This window comes from Convolutriloba macropyga, chromosome 3 (genome assembly GCF_964194025.1).
Source record: "Convolutriloba macropyga chromosome 3, txConMacr16.3, whole genome shotgun sequence".
Lineage (NCBI taxonomy): Eukaryota > Metazoa > Xenacoelomorpha > Acoela > Convolutidae > Convolutriloba > Convolutriloba macropyga.
Window position 1 is genome coordinate 68,810,852 of NC_134470.1, and position 19,155 is coordinate 68,830,006.

Consider the following 19,155-nt stretch of genomic DNA (forward strand, 5'->3'; position numbering starts at 1 on the left):
ATGAATTGTACCAGAAAATGAACTTAATTTCAAACAAACATTTGCAGAGGCAATAACCTGTAAAAATAAACAACAAAACAAAAGGATATTTTTGACTTTTGAATTCAATCATGATTAACAGAACTTTCGAGTTGCTTAATATAGTTAGTTAATTTTGTTGACCGACAGCTTAATATGTTGTACACAGCAAAATTGCATAAAAAAGTTCCCGATTTTTTCCTTAAAACATTGTGGCGAGCTCAATTTGTTAGCTTATGAAAGACATTTCATAGATGAGAACAAATTCAGTATTTGAATTTTGCAGGTACAATTACCTGGGAAAAAATTTGTTGCAGGTAAATTTCCTACTTGGAATTGCCGGCATTATAATTTAGCCACTACAAATCAGGTAACATTCAGATACATTTAGAACAATTTACTCGACAATTCTTGGTGAATTTACCTGCAATTTGCTATTAAACTGGGAGGCTCCGTAATGTGCGTACGCACATAATGTTCCGACACCGCTCAACCACATTCTTGACGTAATTGGCTACCAAATGATGAAGAGATAGAAAACTTCCAAAAATATACATATCGTTCAATAAACAACCAATGGAATACAATGATGCCACGCAAGAAGCCCGATGAAAATTGTTGATAATAGGACTACTAGTAAGTACAATAATAAAAATCAAACAACAAACTTTATCTACGACCAAAACTGGATGTCTATAATAAAAAAGTTATAACAAAATCAAAACCGCATCAGAATAAACCTATACAAAACAATTTAACCTATACTGCATTAGAAAAAATATGGAACCTGTCCTCAGTTCCACTGGTTAAAAGGGTCGACAAAAAGAGCAAAGAAGTTCGAAAATACGTTTCTATTTTTGAAAACAATTAATTTTACAGTTATTAATATCATTAGATATCGACTGAAACCACTAAAATGTTCATTTATATCTCCACTGGAAGCAATTGGGAAATTTCGTTATCCAATGTTCAATTGCGCAAATTTTAAAAGCCAATGGGGCCAACAATTATTGTTGTAAATTAAAAAAATAATAAATCCTTTAAAATGTACAAACAAATAAACTCTGAAACATTTTAAGAAATCTCCTAGTAACAGTAGTAAAAAAGCCGAAAAGCAAATATTTGAAGCTAAAAAAGTTAAAAAGATTAAAATATAGCTCACTGGAAAAGGAGTGTGACCTGTGCTTACAGAGACGGAGCTATAAATCGACCAAAAAATGACGAAGCTCAAAAACCCAAACAAGTTTTATATTTCAAAAATTTACAAAAATCATAACAGACTTATGATTTCAAAATAGCAATGAATTAGGTTAAACCACCTCAGGAAGCTAATTGGGCCTCGTAATAATGAGACTAAGTCACGACCCCACAAAATAACAACAAATACATAAAGAAGACAATACCTCAAACAGTTTCACGACATGATACTGGTCAAGACACTGAAATTCGAAGATGCCAACTGCAAGAAATATAAATCATCACATTCATCTCATCGTAACATCAACGAGTCTTCCTTTTAAAAGGACTACATAAAAAAGAAACCAAAACAAACCCAAAATCTCGAAAACTTACTAAATGGTCGAAGCAATCAGTCACAACGCCTAACCAAGCTCAAAAATCTGTTCTGAATCAAAATTTAATTGATATTTCTAATTAGTCAGATTGAATTACATGGCGACAAAAATGAAAGCATAAAGGAGACAGTGAGAACTTTTTTTTAAATTTTTATTTGAAAGACATTAAAACAAACAGCTATAAACTGAATTCTCTAACTAAGTTTTTAAACAACCTGATTTATACAACCTGTGGATGAAATTGAGGCAAAACCTAAAGCTATCATTTATATGGCGTACAACAAAAAGAAAGACAACCATAAGCGAAAACAAAAAATCCACAAAATTTGCGAGATAACTGTCTCAGCCCAAAAGCATAAACAATTCACAAAAATAATTCACAAACCCAGATGCGCCTTTTTTCCAACGCTTTGCTGTTTCCATACCATGTTTTTCTGCAATTCGTTCTGTCAAATATGTAATAATTCGACAAAAAAATTAACTCATAAAATATGCAATAAGGTTCAAAAATAAAAATATGAAAACGCGCAGTTTCAAAACAAAGAAACCATTATTTCAATATAAAACCGTTACCAAAAAAATTTACAACCGACAGAAAATTAGTTTCTGCCTGTTTTTACTGAGATTGCGCTAAAAAATGAGAGAAGAACATAAAATTAAACCAACGTTCAAAAAGTCAGCGATGATTTTTTAAAACAAATATATTCGAAGTCAAAACAGACATTAGATAACAACCGAAAGAGTTGACCAGGTTCAATATAACTCTTGAAAAGCTAACTAGATCTTTGACTGAGGACACTAAGTCATTCGGCTACAAAAATAACAAATGCAAGCAAAATTCAATAAGTCCATAGAACTTTTTACGAAAACGATTGATCAGATCCTTAAAAACCATGAGCTAATCTCTGACACCATAATATAGTCTCGTTGGGCATTGTTTGTTGTAAAGATTACTTGTCATCAATTGAGCCCCGATTTGAATTTCTTGTCAGTAATTTGCCTAAAAAAACATTTACATGGTGGATATAATTTGAAAAAAAAGGTCGCATATCATTAAATTCTAAAAATTTTTTTATCGTAAGGATACATGTTTGAATCAAGATCAACCCAGATAATGCTAAGCATCTAGAAAAATACGCAGTTTTTCAAGTGGTTGCTAAATAGATCAATTTTTCAACAAAATTTTTCTGTTTGTCAAAAATAAAAATGCATTTTGTATAATTATGGCTTTTAAATTTGCAAAAAACTGGAAATTATAATTCCAGAAGACTCTCAAAGCCAAGGGGGTGTGCAACTAGCTCGCTTGTCTGCTGAAAAAGAATATGGTCGCAGTTTTAAGGTGTCTAGTTCCAGCAGATTTGAAGCAAATTTGGTTTCATCTTTGACAAAAATGTCTGTATTTTGAAAAATTTAGCATTAATTCTAGCCAAAAACTCTGATCGAACGGTTCAGCAACCTTCCTCTATCTTTATATATTTGAAATCAGTAGTACTAGAGATAAAAACTTTAACTTATTCTAGTAAAATTGACGAATTTTCTTCGAAAATACCAAAAATCTGAATAAAAACAGCTGAAATTTTCACAAAACTTTAGGCCTCGATAACTCAAGGCGAAAATTGAAAAAAAATTAATTCCATATTCTACGCTGGAGGGGCTTTCTAATGATACTACTCACAACTCTTTAAGATGATTATATCGATCGGCCAAAATTGTTTGAACAAAGAAACCCAGTTGTGTATATAGCTCCTCTCCCACTAAAGTGAGTCGGAACAAAAACCTGAAAAATTTAGGGTGTTAAAATTGCTTGAATCTTAATAACGTGAACTTAATATTAGAATCTCATAGGGAGGGTAATTGTTATTACTTTGCATCCCAGACTTGGGTGTCAAGGTAATTCATGACTAACCAATTACTTCGAAGTCAGAGAACCGCTGATCCAGTGTCTTACAAGTTTTAGGTACCTATAGTCGATCTATCCATATTGGTTACACTGTTAGAAAGCTTCTCTGTGCTTTTGGTCTGTGCAGCTTTAACCGAATGACTTCTAACTGAGCAGTGCTATTTATCGTGCTTGATCTAGTCTGAGCAAGTCTAATTGTTCCGACCCTCTTGAGGGGGGAGGAACTATATACTCAAATGGGTTTTTTTTTGTTCCGTGAATTTTCGCCGATCGATATATTCATCGTAGAGAGTTGAGACTGGTATCATTAGAAAGCTCGTCCAGCGTAGAATATGGAATTAAAAAGATTTTTTAAATTTTCGTTTTCTACAGGGAGTTATCGAGGTTTAAACTTCTGAGAAAAGTAGAGTGAAATCACGTTGTTTTTATTAACATTTTCCGGAATTTTTGCCTAAATTTTCGTCAGTTTTGCTAAAATTTGCTATAATTTTTAAGAATAGTGTCGTTTATTTTATTTTTGAAGACGAACAAGCATTGTTGATTGTTTTAATTTAATTTTTTTGGTCAAAAAATCTGGATAAACATTTCAAAATTTAGCCTTTTTCCTCAAAAACAGCACGAAATAAGCTACTTTAGTCCACTTTGATTAAATTTGCCGACAGTACACCCCCAAACAACACTCATACAATCTTTGTAGACTCAGAGGGGGCTATTTCTACTTCAGAGTCCGCTGAGAGTGCTCTGTAGTTAAAACTTTGCCTTTTTTGCTAACTTTACTCGTTGATTATCAAAAATGCAGAATTTATTTTGAGTTTTCAACTAACAAATTATCTATATCTACAACATTCAAACAATCAATTGTTCCTAACGGACAATAAGCATTAGCAGGGATAGTTTTGGGCCATTCTTGGACTGTTACAATCCAAAAAAAATCGGGTTGTAATCAGTCGGTCTTCTTTATAAAAAAGACCTTTTTTTAATAATAAAGAACAGAACATATCAAATCAAAGCTCAGGAGTGATAGGTCCAACCAATTCGCTTACTAAGCAGCTCAAAGCTAATGCATTTAGTTTTTTACTTGAAAGTTTCTGGTCGTTTCTTTTTTTAAAAAAAATAATTGATTTTTCAATAAATAATGGCTTAATTAACTTTTCCTCTATATTTTTCTAAATTTGTTCAACTTCCAGCTTAGTTTCAGCAAAGAAAGAATGCTTCTTTTTTCTACTGATTTAACATTTTTTCTCGGTAGCAGTTTTAAGCCTGCAGTTATTGTTTTCTAACTTTGATACTACAAGATTTCAGATTTTTTTTGTTTTGATATTTGCCAGTTTTTCACGTTTTCTAATTTTGTCACATTATCACATTATCACACTTCTCATGTCACATTATTAGCGTTCAGAATAAGGCACATTTTAAAATCGTGAAAGATATACATCATCGTTTTAACGGCCTCGACGCCTCTTTCTTGAAGAAAACAGTTAAATTTTTTAAATTTTGTCTAACTGTCATTTATACTTTGTCGTTTCGGCCGTATAAAATTTCCTGTATAGTGATAGCTTTCATTGGTTTTTCATGGAAAAATAGAAGAACCGATATTCTGATATTAGTAGATAGCTGATGGCTTTCATGACTTTGAAAACAATCGTTTTCCAAAATTAAAAAAAGCTTTTCAATTTCGCATTTTTGTTCTTTTTATGTTTCTTTTTGTTACCTAATCTCGTTAGTTAATTACAGGTCAAATATGACAATATGGGTGTCAAGGGAATAAAAGGGATTGGTGTCCCAAAATCTTTTATTAAAGAATTTGTTATGACCTTACTGGCTTCGACACCGGTTTTTCACAAAAAAAAAGTAAATTAATTTGATTTTTGTCATATTTGACGTTCATTTTGTAGATGCAAGAAATATTCTGGATAATTGCAGGTCTCGAGGGCTTCTTTTTCATGAATAAACGACCCTATTTAAATAGTTCTTTTTGTAATTAATGCCTTTCATGACATTGAATGTAATTTTGTTTCGCAAAAAAAATTTAAAAGTATTACTTTAGCACTTCGCTTTTTTGTCTACTTGTTACTTAGTCTTACTAATTAATGGCCAGGTAATACATTATAGCTGTTTGAAGAAGGCGCAACCGAATATATTTTGAAGGCCAAAATATGGCTTGACGGTTTTGACAGCGTTTTCTGGCAAGCTTCAACTGAAAATTTGTTTGTTTTTTGTTGTTCTTTTTTTGTTCTATAGAAACAGTGGTAATCGTAAATTTGTGGTAATATTAATATATTCATAATGGTATTTATTACTTTGTAGTTAACTGTTTCAAAAAAATAAGTTAATTTTCTTACTTTACTGTTTTTGTTCTTTTTTGTATAATTGTTACCAAACCTTTTTATGGACTGGTCGCATTTCTGGTGATTTATAAGTTATTTTTGTTTAGTTTTAGGTTTATCTGACGGTATGTTGACTTTTTTATTAAATTTAGTTTTTAAGAGGGACATAAATTTTTTTATGTAATTAATGTTTGTTGTTGTTGTTGTTTGATTTTGCTGCTCGTCTTGACTCGCTTTCTTAATATTGACATATCACAGCAATCTAATGCATAAATTTTTACTCCACTGAGTTATTTGCTTTGGAGGCTATCTTATCGTTCATACAGAATTTTTTGAAAAAGACTTGGACTTTTTTGGGATTCGCGAAAAATATTTTTTGGGTTTTTCTATCTGTTCCTCATTTGGTAGACAATTATGCCAAAATTTTGGATGGGCGGGGTCGGAACCTTATGTGCCATCGCACATTACCGAGCCGCCTTGTTAACATTCTAAAGTTAATATTTCTTAGTTTTTCAATAGTTTACATGTAGAGGACATGCAAGAGGCGGCAAAAGCATTGAATTCAGATATTTAAACGGGCTTTTTAGCTTTTTAAGCGGTTTAATTGCAACAGCGAAATTTTCACTACTTAAGATAACAGATTGTTAGTTCTGACAATTAGACTTGCACAAAAAGAGAAATGTCGGGTAACTAGCCTGCTCAGAAAGTGAATCTGGATAATTAGCAATGCTGAGTTTGAAGACATTCGGTAAGTGAAGTTTCACAGCTAAAGCGAATAATAATTAATATTTCAGCTCTGATTTTAACTGACTAACAGATCCGGGATGTTGTGATTTGGACCCACATTACAGGGGAGTAACTTTATGCTCATATGGTTTTTCTTACTGTTAATCAAAATTTGAAGGATAACTGTCGCTTTTGAAAAGCTCTTTCTGGAGAAATATTTTGATTGGAAGCTTTTTTTTGCAAATCCTCTCCTTCCGAGAGTTATCATAATTTAAGAACTTGTGACGACAAGATTCATTTCCATTAATATGTCTAATTCTTGGGTGTTTTTCATTACAAACTATCTAGTTCTTTTAAATAATGTCATACTTATTGCATTTTGTCTTAATTTTGTAACTTATATCAAGCCTCAACCGCAGCAGGAATGTACTATTGTTTAATAGCCGCGAAGCGATAACTGGGGCTATAATTGGCTTTCTCTTGGTTTTTTATGACTCGACGAGGATAAATGGTTTTCTTAAGGTTTTTACCGGAACTATACTATTTGTTCAGGCGGCGTTTGACCTAATAGTTAAAGTGAGTAAAATTGCCTTTTAAAGTAACTTTTTATAAGCGAGAGAAAATTTTGTTTATGCGCTGCGTTCAGTGAATGACTTTTTGACTTTGAAAAGAGTCTTTGAGAGATTGGCGCATATAGATGACTGTTTTAGCCCAGTTTTGGTCCATTTGGCACCAATTTCTCTTCTTGTAACTTGTTTTTTTTCTAGAAATAAGTTTTTATCGATGCCACATTAACATGCGATCATCTGAAATTGATACCACGATGTTTCTGAGAGCTTAATAATGCGTTTCAAGGACAAAATTGGCCCATATTTGGTCAGTTTTAGGCCTTTTTCATTAATTTCTTCATTTTTTGCTCTTTGAGCGTACTCTTTTAAAGCAAATTAGCAATTAAGTCAACGTCTTTTTGATAATTCCTGACTTAGATGTCTCTTTTTGAAGTGATTTGTTTTCTTTTGTAAAATTGTACACAGCCTACTCCAATTTTGGCGGTTGTTATCAAAGTTTCTCAGTTTTTTAATTGTGCTTTGAGTCTATTTACCATTAAAACAAATCTTTTTGGTGCAACGTGTGTTTTTGGTTTAGTTTGTTTGCCAATCGAATTGTTATTGGCGATAACTCTTTAAACTTCAGTGAACATTTTTACCATATTTTTTTAAAAAACGGTTTAACTGTGTCGCAACTGAGCTGTTTTCACTTCCTACTGAGACAGGAGGATGGCTACGTTCCTAAACCCCGATTGCTCAATAAAAAAAGCAATGTTCAGCAATTGCGTATTATTTTTTTGTCTTCTTCAAAATGTATGTATTCTACACAATCTAGCATGTTTCTTTCAAAATTTTTTTTTCTATAGTCTTATGGGCCCTGCCTTTATAAATTAAAAATTGTCAGTTAGAACTCACTTTTTGTCTATTTTTTTTTTGAAATTTTAAGAGTTTTTCGTTTACGATTGATTTTTATTTAACATAATAAGTCATTCAGGTTTTCCTAGCTTCAGTTTTCCAAATTTTGCGAATATTTTTCTCCTTCTGCGAATATTTTTAGGGCCTGGTTTTGGTAGTCTACGAAATTTTGCGTTCGAATACTGTCCTGTCTCTTTAGTGTTTTTTCAAAATTAATTTTGATTTGTTGGACTTTTTGGTCATTGTTTAGTTCAATTGCGTCCATAGTGACCGCTTAACTTTATTTTTAAAGCTACAAAGTGTTTTAGTTACTTATTGATTGCAGTTTTTATATTTTAAATTATTGCTTCGGTTGAGAGAACTTACAAAAATTGATAAATTTTGTAGCAATTTTAGGGCATTTCATGCAGTGTTCAAATTTTTCTTGCAAAATAAAGTTTCCGGAGCCTAACATGGCTTGACTTTTGCCTCTCGCGTACTTTGATGTTTTCATTTGTGTACATTGACTTGTCTTATATAAAGGAGTATTTTATAGTTCAGTTGGGTATCTGAACTATCTTCAGTTTTGACGTATTTTTGTTTTTAGTGGTCACTTTAGTTGGAGTTAGTTGAATTAAAAGGTAATTCTTTCATGAAAACTAGTCTTCAAGTCTTTTCCTGAATTCTTCTGGCTATGTTTTTTATTTAGTTGAAATTTTTGTTACGACGATATGACGTCTCAACCTTTTAAAATCTGCTTTTTGTTCATTTGTTCATGCAATTTCAACTAAAGTGGGTGCGTGACGCCTTTGTTCACTCCTATTTTAGTGAATTTTTCGTTCATTCGCGTGAAAACGTGTTTTGGTCACACGTGACTTACCTCACTCTCAAAAATGACTTCCGCACTCTAAAATTGACTTTTCTTCAGTTTAATTCAAAGAGATAAGGTCAAGTGAAGGTGCGTCACTCTAATTGAAGGTTATTTGAGAGCAGTGATTAGAGGTAGCATTAAGATAAACAAATTCTGAATGAAAATATAACATCTCAACATTTAATAAAAATCAAATTTTGTGGTCTGTTTCTTTTATTTTTGTTTGAGACTGCAGATCTACGAAGCTATTGCGGCTATTTTCTAGCATTCTGCCAGCTAGGTTTTTGTTTCGCTAAATTTGTCTACACTCAAGAAAACGGAAATACCTCTTGAGGGCACTGATCGTTTGCTAAAATTTGAACAACTCTTGAAAACTGTTGTGACATCAGCATTTGACTAAAATTTGACCTCCTTTCAGCAATTGAAAAACCATCTGTCACTTTTTTATGTATCAATCAAAATCAAAGCAGATTTAGGTCATTTTGAAATAATTTTTTCCCTTTCACATGATCCCGGTAGATTCACAGCTAAAAATTGTATATTCTGTTAGGGACTCGAAATAGCTCTCGAGTATTCTGTTGTTTTCTACAAACAAAGCTGCTAGTCTGGACAACTTTTTTTAAAAAAATTTCTTTTTTTTCCGCTGAAAACCCAATAAAATCTCAGTGATTTCTCTTAATGGATTCAAAATGTCAGTCCTAGTAAGCAAAAGAAAACGTCGGACCGGTAATGTGTTTAAGAGAAACTTTTTACTTTCAAATAGAATCAAAACTTCGAGACGTTATAGTAATTTGAATATTGATTTAAGATCAAAAAAATTCAAATTCATTGAATATAATTTGTCATTTTACTGGCTGTATTAGTACAATTCAAAAACTGAGGTAAAAACAGAAAAAAGCAAATAACTGTCGTTTTGTGCAAAATCAGAGATTGGAAAACCTCAAGAATTCTTGCTGAAAATAGTGCTATTCGATGACAACCTCAGCTTTTTTTCAAGATGAAAAAGCAAAAATTAAATCATAGGACCTTAAACAGCTTGGACGCAAAAATCAGCTCTCAATTTCAGTATTCTCAACTCGCAAAAACTTTAATCAAAATATAAAAAAGAAACTTTTTTAACAGAGGGAAAGAAATAACGTAAACCGACAAATATCGGAAGAATTGCTCTCGAACGAGGCGGGTAGAAAAAATTTTGACTCAACTGGGATTCGAACCTTTAACCTCCCGATTTTTAACCACATGCACTAACCACTCGGCTACCAGACCCTAATTATTCCCGTGCTGCAACCGATTTTATAGCAACAAGCTTCATTTCGGAGAGAGCGATAGATATCAATCAAAAATGAAGAGCGAAAGCGTGAAGTAGCTTGGGAAGTCAAAGAATGTTCTAGAAGAAAAGCGCAAAATGGTCATGCGAAAAATTTGCATAAAAAAGACCAAAACGTTTACAATAATCGCTATGAACTTCGTTCAAGAGCAATTAAAAGCAAAAGCTGAACACTATAGAACTCAAAAAATTTAGGTTTTTAGGCTGATTTTAATAACGAAATCCTAGGAACAAAGCAGTAAATAACCTTTACTACAACAAACCAATCCTTTTGTCACCTATTACTCTCTAACCAAATTTCAATCGCTGTCTGGAGAAATGAACATAATACAAAACTTTAATCAGACTCTTCTCAATAGCCTCAAGTGACATTGAACCGCAACCATAACAGCGATATATTTTTTTTTGTATTTTAAGCACCAAAGTATATAGCATACCAAAATTAAGTTTTGCAGCATGTGTTTTGTCATTGAACAAACAAATCAATGTTCGAATTGCCGGTACGATATACGTTTTATAATATACATCCACAACGTTTTAGAACTTTTGTTCCCCCCCCCCCCATAATTTCCTTAGAAAACGGGAACTTAAAGGCTGTAGTCCAACAGTATAGGTTTCAAATGACTTAGCCAAAATTTCCTCTGAGTTTAGCCACTTGATAATTTGAGGTGAACAAGACGGTGAACTAGGATTTTGTACTTTTTGCCTACGAATTCTTTTCTTTAAATAACCGAATTCTAAGTGTGAAATCTTGCAACTAATTTTATATTTTCTTTTCTTTTTTGGGATTGTTTTATCAATCATAGTCACCCTTATGGTCAGAACAAAAACGTGGTATACAAAATTTGATTACGTTTTTCTAGAAAAACGAAACACTGCTTACTATTTTAAATGTAAATTGCGCCCTAAGTTGAGCTCTTCCATCAAATTTTTTTAAATTAAGTATATTTGTGATCTTTGATCTTTCAATAATGATTTTTGGTTTCACTGATGACAGACATTGCCAATTTTTCAAAAATTAGTTCAAATAAAAGTATTTCACAAAACTATATTGTGATTTAAGCAATAGCACATCAGGGATATCTTAAAATTTTCTGTAGAATATTTTTAATGCAAAAGTGGGAAAAGGCTTTCAAATATAAAGAACAAAAGTATGCTGCCATCGAGTGTTCTTAGGTATGGTGTCAGAGCAGAGCTAGTGCTAGAATTTTGCATAATTTCCGGCAATTTTTTTTAAAAATTTTTCATAGGAAAAAATCAGGAAATTTGTCAGAGGAAAAAAAAGAAATGAATTAGTTTTTATTGAATTTAATTTAATTAGTTTATTTTGTTAATAACGGTTTTCGGATCTGTTTGTTCTTAAAAATCCAAGGAAGTTTGTAGATAAAAGAACGTTTTTTCATTTTCGTTTTTTTTCTAATTTCTGAGAAAATGTTGAAATCTCAGCGTTAGAGCTACGCGATTTTTATACGTCACTGTTCAGCCGTGTTAGCAATAAATGATTTTATTGAACGTTCCGATTTGTCAAAATTGAGCGATTGCAGGTAGTTGTAAAGGTAACGATCGGCACATGACTTCTTAAAACAATTTGTTCAATAAAGACAATATTGGAAATTTCAGTTAATCATATTAAAACATATTTGAATAACGTTGGTCAAAAGCTCCCAAACTACTTCCAAGGGTGTCATATAGTCGCTAGCTTAAGCTTGCGGAACTTATCGGCGCGAAGCAAAATTAAAGGGGGCATAGACAGGAAAACCAAATTACCACGTTTCCAGATATACAGCAATTTTACGCCCAAACATCAGAATACAGGGGAGGTTGGAGTGGATACGTGGCATCTAAAACTCATAAGATGCGTTAGATAATTGCACTCAACGCCAAAATTATGTCTCTTCAGCAATTTCGGTGAATCGTATTATATTGACGCTAGATTTTAGAGAACTAACTGTTCAGCAAATTTATGCCCTTATCATTGACCAGCTAGTTTATAGATAAATTTATAGCAGAGCGCAGTCTCCAGAATGTCTTTTTTGCTGGATCATCAGCTTCATGAATCCCATTTTTTGTGAAATTTTTTAAAGAAAAAAATCAAAACAGTGCTGGAGCTTTCTACCAACTGGTTCTCATTTGTCGCAATATTTGTAATACACATCATTTCTTTCCCAAGCTATACTATTTTTTTTAATGAAGACACGTCATGTGTGCTAAATTTGCTATCGAATTTTACATAAACGAGGATGGGTGCATTATCCGAAAGCAGCTCACCAGGCCTTTTAATTATGAGGGATGGGATATTAGGTGAAAACTCGATTAGGAAAGGAATTTTTGTTGCAATTAAGCGAAAATACTTAACTGAAGTGTTGTGGAAATTAGGCGAACAGCAATATAACACTGAAAAGAGGTACTTCAAAACCCGCTCGATGTTATAAAGTTGTCAAGTGTCCCTAACAGTCGTCTTTACATACCAAAGAGTTGTTAAAATTACATGCAAAATGTATAATTGTTTTCATTGTTTTGCATCTGTACTCAATGTCATCGAAGCCAATGATTTTTGCTTTAAAAAGTAAGAAGGGAAGAAATGTTTAAAATACTTATCAATAGCTTTAATCTAAACAATTTAGAACGACTCGTTGCAAAAAAAGCACGAAAAATGCTCTAACCTACGTCTTGAAAATGATTGAAATTCGATAAAAACTATGTTCATTTTTTGACGAATTTCAAAGCTTTTTTCTACGAAGTCTTTAGTTATAGTCGCGTGATTACATTATATTACCCAAAGGATATTGCAGTACCTCCTTTAAACGTTTTAATTGGTATTCGCCTAATTTCCACAAAACTTTGGTTCAAAATTTTCGCCTTATGGCTACAAAATTTCCTTTTGCCTAATCGAGTTATCGTCTGATATCCTACGCCCCTTTAATTAAATTGAAGCATGCCCTTTCTTGCTTATTTTTAAAATTCTTGTTTACATTTGCTGTAGAGATATCACAGTACAAAACTCTCATCTGCGCTCATATCAGCTGAACAAGTCTTTCAATCAACTTTTGTTCAGCAAAAAGCTGTCGAATGCAATGACGCTGTTCTATTTGAAGCCAAGTTGTTCACAAAAACAGTCTGAACCGAATAAGTTTTGATCTGATTTGACGAACTGTTCACGTCGTATTGTTTTGTTCATAAGACTCGGCGTGTTACTTAAATCTGGTCAATGTGGTACTTAAATGCAATTTTTATATTAAAAACATCAATCATAAAAATTTATCAACATGGCTAAATTTAGAATATTCGCGTTAACATTTCATGATAGCGAATGAAAATACCAACATGAACAAAGTTTTTTATTACATTTTTTTACGTCATTGAGTACAAACAAATCAAGTGAATCCAAATCGATCGGAAGAATATATCGGATGTCGAAGAGAATTTCATCACATGATAAAAAATGTTATGCCCTAATTTTGAACCAGTAAATCCTTTCAAGACTCGCATGTTATGGAGATATTGAGAAAGCAGATTCCTCAAATATTTGAATGAAAAGTATTTAACACTCAATAATTAAACTAAAGTACGAAAAATAAATTACACAATGGGAACGTTCATAAAGTGTATCCAAGTAAAACAAAGGTACCTTATTCTAAACCTAAACATCTAAAAGCAAAACCAAATGTAACTACATTCAATCTAAGTATTTTAATGAGTTTTCGTCAGCATTCAAGTTTAATTTAAGTTTTCACGTTTTCATAATAATCATCATCATTATCATACCATGAGATAGATTAACAAGAGTGATACAGGTATCATCAAATGTGCTTTCTTAGGCGGTCATTAATCCCTTCATGATTCAGCAAAAGATCGACGTCAACAAAGTCATCGTGGTCATTTACAGACCTGGAGTTGAGGAATCTCATATCCAGTCCATCAAAGGGGTTAAAGGCATCATCTAAATAGAGTAAATTTTAACTGGTATTTGCATTGAAGTCAAATAGGTGGTCAATTGCAGAGAGGGTGGAGCTTTCCGCTTCGTTCAGTGGTATTTATTTAACAATCCATCAAATATTAACAATCATTTTTGCTCACATTTGTCATGTCACTACAGAGGTCAGCTGAGACCTGTCCAACATTTTCACCTCTGTTGTTAAAAACAACGCGATATCAGGACAGCGCACCCTTCTCAGGCGTAATAGAATCCCTCTAGAAATTATGAATTAAGTTTCTATGTAATGTCCTGTTCTACCGCTTATGTGTCACTGATATAAACTAATGCAAAAAATACTAGATATGTAGAGAGAATTATTGAAAAAGGCATTTATATAGGAAAAAAAGCGTCGACGAGCAAAGTGGGGCACTGAAAACTCAACATCTCGATTCACTTGATTTCTGACTATCATCAAAACTTGGCCCCAAAAAAAACTCAGGAATCACCTTCAAGTAGATTACAATTTAAAACATTTTAATTCCTTTTGAAAGCCAATAGTAGATTATCTAGTTATGTCATGTGTTCCATTATATTCCAAATAATAGAAACTGACTAACCTATAGGGCATATCCATCTTAGCGGAGGTGCGTCTAATGCTACGTCTAAGACTGAATCCAAGGCAAAATTGGTCACGTCTGAAAATAAACTCAGGTAAATATCATAGTTAAAGAATCTTGACAGTAAAAACGTACACTATTCCAGATCTGCACTAAAAATTATCCGGATGAAAAGGTATTACCAATATCAACTGTAAGGACAATTTTTAGAGAGTGCTGGCAAGTTTGAACGGTTCGCTATCCCCTAAAGTTACTTTCTTTCAATCTATTCCCTTTGGGGGTCATTTTGTTGATGCAACGTTTTGTTAAAAACCGTTTTTGCTAAACATTAAGGCATGGGAGTGTAAACGCTCTATTAATAAGAACGAAACAAAAACATGGAAAAATAACCCATTTTTGCTTGAGAACCACTGACTGACCTTTAAGAGAGGGAAAAACGTAAACAAAGAAGTAGGAAGCTGGCATAGCTGCATATGAGAGGGTTCTTCTGGTAATTGAGCCAGTGGCATAGAAACAGTTCACAACTGCCACTATCGTAGTCACAGGGTAGGAGGCTCTCCTGAATACATTCCAAAACAACCGCTTATCCGCCGGCACATCCCGCATCCACTGCCCGTTTGGAATCATGCTTCAATTTTTCGGGAGGAGCTGTGGTTGATTTCTTTCGATCTTTTTTGATAACAATATGCTCAACTTCTCAAATTTTTTTGAAATTTGATAATGAATAATAATTTGATTGACCAGTCAAATAAGCAGGTGCGTATAAAAACCAACTTAAACGGTAAACGTTTCACAAATATATTTGTAGGCAGTGGCGATTTTCAATTGTATCAAATTAGGTGGTAAAATTAAGTTCTCTGTGGGACCAGATAGACTAGGGTCACATACAAAGGAAGATAGATCAAGGAAGATAGATAAGACAAATTTAGGGAAATAAGATCAGTTGAGGCCAAATTTGACAGGTTCAACAAAAGAGATAAGGTCAGCACAGATTTATGTCGTACAAGAACTGAAAGAAGTAAAAGCTTATGTCAACACTAAGGGTTTATACCTGATTTTACTTCTCACGAATTCGTTTTCCTGTACACCTACGAACTCTTTCAAACAATGGGCCGTGGGACGTTTGTTTGTGTTCAAACTCTCGCCTTTCAAACAGTAAGACCTTTGACTATATGAACATGTTTGACACCTTCAAATAATACCAAATTTGCTATGTCAACTCAATCAGAAAAGTCAGATCAGTTGTTTGTTTTGCAGCATCAAAATCAGTTACAGCAAGCGTGTGATTAGCCCAAATTTACACTAACAGGTTTTAAATTTTACTCCAGTTTCAAATGCGAATGTAGCAATAAACTCTCAGGGGAAAAACCACACAAATCGGGGTCAGGATAATCGCATCGGGTGATAACCGAACGAACGACTAACTAATAGAAGTTCCAAACTTGTAATCTTGAAACATATATTGCAATTTCTCAGCGAAAGCTTTTCTAATCGATGTAAAAATGAACTACAGTTCCAAATTTTTTATTCGAACAGAAAATTGTGAATGATAATTGAAGTTTCAATGATAAAAGTCAATCACGGAAACACATTTGAAAGTTGCAGAAGAAATTGAATAGAATAATATTTTTAAAAAATCGATCAATCTAACGCAGTAGTTTTAGCCAAAATTGTAATGGCATTAAACTTTGCAGACTTTACTACTTTCAGCAGAAACAAAACCACCAATCGTAACAGCGATAGTAAGTAATAATAATACAAGTTCCATAATTTAGTCAATAATACAAGTTAAACGTTCAAACACATGACTATTGTTTCACTCAAACATACATATATTCACACACACCACATGTCTACGTCTTAAAAACTGAAACGCACACAAACACACACTTGCATCATCTTAAATTAACACTATTGCAAACTTTCCTGCAATATGGCACAGCAAGCACTCAAAGAAAAACCTGCAAAAAATATTCTCCAACTTTTAAAACATGAAATTACGGTTTTCCCTCTTCTTTGACATTTGGACTTTTACGGTGCTGGTTAGACCATACTCCAGTATTGTAGTGATGAAATCCAATCCAATTTAGTAAGTTAAGTAGTAACGAGGTAAGTTATAACCAGTTGCAGGTCATACTAATAATCACAAGGTGAAGTTAGTAGGGAGTCGTGAACGCAGTTTTAAGTCATAATGCTAATCTGAAATACAGAAATATCTAATGAAATTAGTACAAAGTTAACCGCTCAATGACAGCGTTGAAAAATCAACTCGATAATTCACGCGATGACAGGAAAATAACGCGTCCTCCCATACCATCGACGGACATAAGTGGTGAAGATTATCAGTATTCATATTTAGCAAGCTAAATAGTTCGACAGACCATGTTTAACAGAAACCAAAAAACGTCATGAATAGCCCAACAATTTTTTGTTCTGTGCAATTCAGAACTACGCACAAGACAAAACAGCTACATAACGATGAAAATACTGCATTTCAGCAGGTAAATTTTTTCCAGTAAAGAAATGGGTTTGTTTTTTTACTTTAGCCTTGCTCGATTTATATTATTCAAGTTTACGGGTCACTGGTAGAATCAAGGTATGTGTCGCAAGAATAATTAATTATCATTAATCTTAGGGTTTACCTGACTAGTTAAAGCTCTACTTCTCTTAGTATAGAACCCGTCCGTCCTATGAGATTACTTAGGCAGTGTACGGGTCCCAATACTAAAACCTTATACGCAAGATCTCCCGACTTATTAGAGAGTGAAAAGAGAGAAAGAGAAGAATTCTTTACTGCAATATCAAGCTTGACAACAGAGCTAAAGCTAAGCTAGGGTAAGAGTGATTATTGTTCCGACCCCACTTGTGGGGGGGGGGGGGGAGGAACTATATACTCAAATGGGTTTTTTTTGTTCCGTGAATTTTGGCCGATCGATATATTCATCGTAGAGAAGAGTGAGTGGTATCATTGAAAAGCTCGTCTCGCGTAGAATTCGGAATTAAAAAGATTTTTTCGAATTTCATGTTTTTTGAGGAATTATCGAGGTTTAAAGTTTTGCGTGAACACGTGAAGTTTGGCATGATTTTGTTCACCTTTTGTTCAAATTAAGCTATTTTCTATAAAAAAAAATATCAATTCAAAATTACATTTTCTGCTATAAATGGAACATTCTTGTGATTCTAACAGACGAAAGGCCATAAAAGGGGTAGTTTTCGTCTCATAGTGATGTTTACTATAAAAAATTCGATTTTTATTTGCGAGCTGATTTTTTAAAAACCTTTTCATGTTTTTTTTATTTTTTTTTTCAAGTCACTTGGAGACTAGTCACATTTATTATCCAGGTTGTGTTCCTGACAAACCTCATTTACCGTCAAGTAATGCCCAATAAACAAATAATTAGTTTTTAAGGAATCGGGCAATTTTTATGGCTCCGATTCTGAGTTTTATTGTTTTATTAATTTTTTTTAAATTTTGATTCTTTTTTTGAGATTTTAATGAGATTTTGTAGCCCTATGACATAGATTCGTTGACTAGAATTGCAATACGCTTCCTAAAGAGCATTAAGCGAACCTATTTAGTAATTTGAGGGGACAACTAATGGCTGTTAAGACTTGAAAAAAAAATTTCGAAAGAAAATTTTCTAACGAAATTTTGATTTTCTATTTGAAAGTTTACTAATTTTTCGGGGTCCTATGGCATAGACTCGATGACTAGAAAAACAATAGGCTTCTTAAGGAACAGTAAACGAACTACGTAGTAACTTGAGAGGACAGCTAATGACTGTTAAGACTTTAAAAAGTTTTTCAGAGGAAAACTTTTTAATGAAATTTCGATTTACTTTTTGAATTTTTTTTATAAATTTTCGGAGTCCTTTCGCATTATTAGGGTTCAAAATAAGTCACAATGTAACATATTAAAACCCTGAAAGATATAGATCATCGTTTTAACGGCCTCGACACTTTCTTGAAGAAAGTAATTGAATTTTTTAATTTTGTCTGTAACTGTCATTTTTACTTTGTCATTTCGGTCGTATGAAATTTCCTTTATAGTGATAGGTTTTTTTTGGTTTTCATGGAAGAATAGTTGAGCCGATATTCTGATTTTATGAGATAGCTGATGGCTTTCCTGACTTTGAAAAGAATCGTTTTCCAAAACTAAAAAAAAATTTAACTTCGCAATTTTGTTCCTTTTATTTTTCTTTTTGTTACCTAATCTCGTTAGTTAGTTACAGCTCAAATATGACATTGTGGATGTCAGGGGAAGGTGTCAAAAGGGATTAGTGTCCTCAAATTTTTTTAAAAAAAGAATTCGTTATGACCTTACTGGCTTCGACACCGGTTTTTCACAAAAAAAAATAAATTAATTTGATTTTTGTCAATTTTGACGTTCTTTTTGTAGACGTTAAACATATTCTGGATAACTGCAGGTCTCAAGAG

At 32.9% G+C, this 19,155-nt stretch overlaps 1 protein-coding gene across 1 annotated transcript; it reads right to left on the bottom strand.

Moving 5' to 3' along the window:
- Window positions 1–13,746: 13,746 nt before the first annotated feature.
- On the bottom strand, window positions 13,747–16,913 carry LOC142336401 (uncharacterized). Its single transcript, XM_075385203.1, has 3 exons — window positions 15,138–16,913; window positions 14,719–14,796; window positions 13,747–14,125 (listed from the first exon to the last, which is right to left on the bottom strand). The coding sequence occupies exons 1-3, from the start codon at window positions 15,343–15,345 to the stop codon at window positions 13,986–13,988; spliced, it is 426 nt and encodes a 141-aa protein (XP_075241318.1). The 5' UTR covers window positions 15,346–16,913; the 3' UTR covers window positions 13,747–13,985.
- Window positions 16,914–19,155: the final 2,242 nt, after the last annotated feature.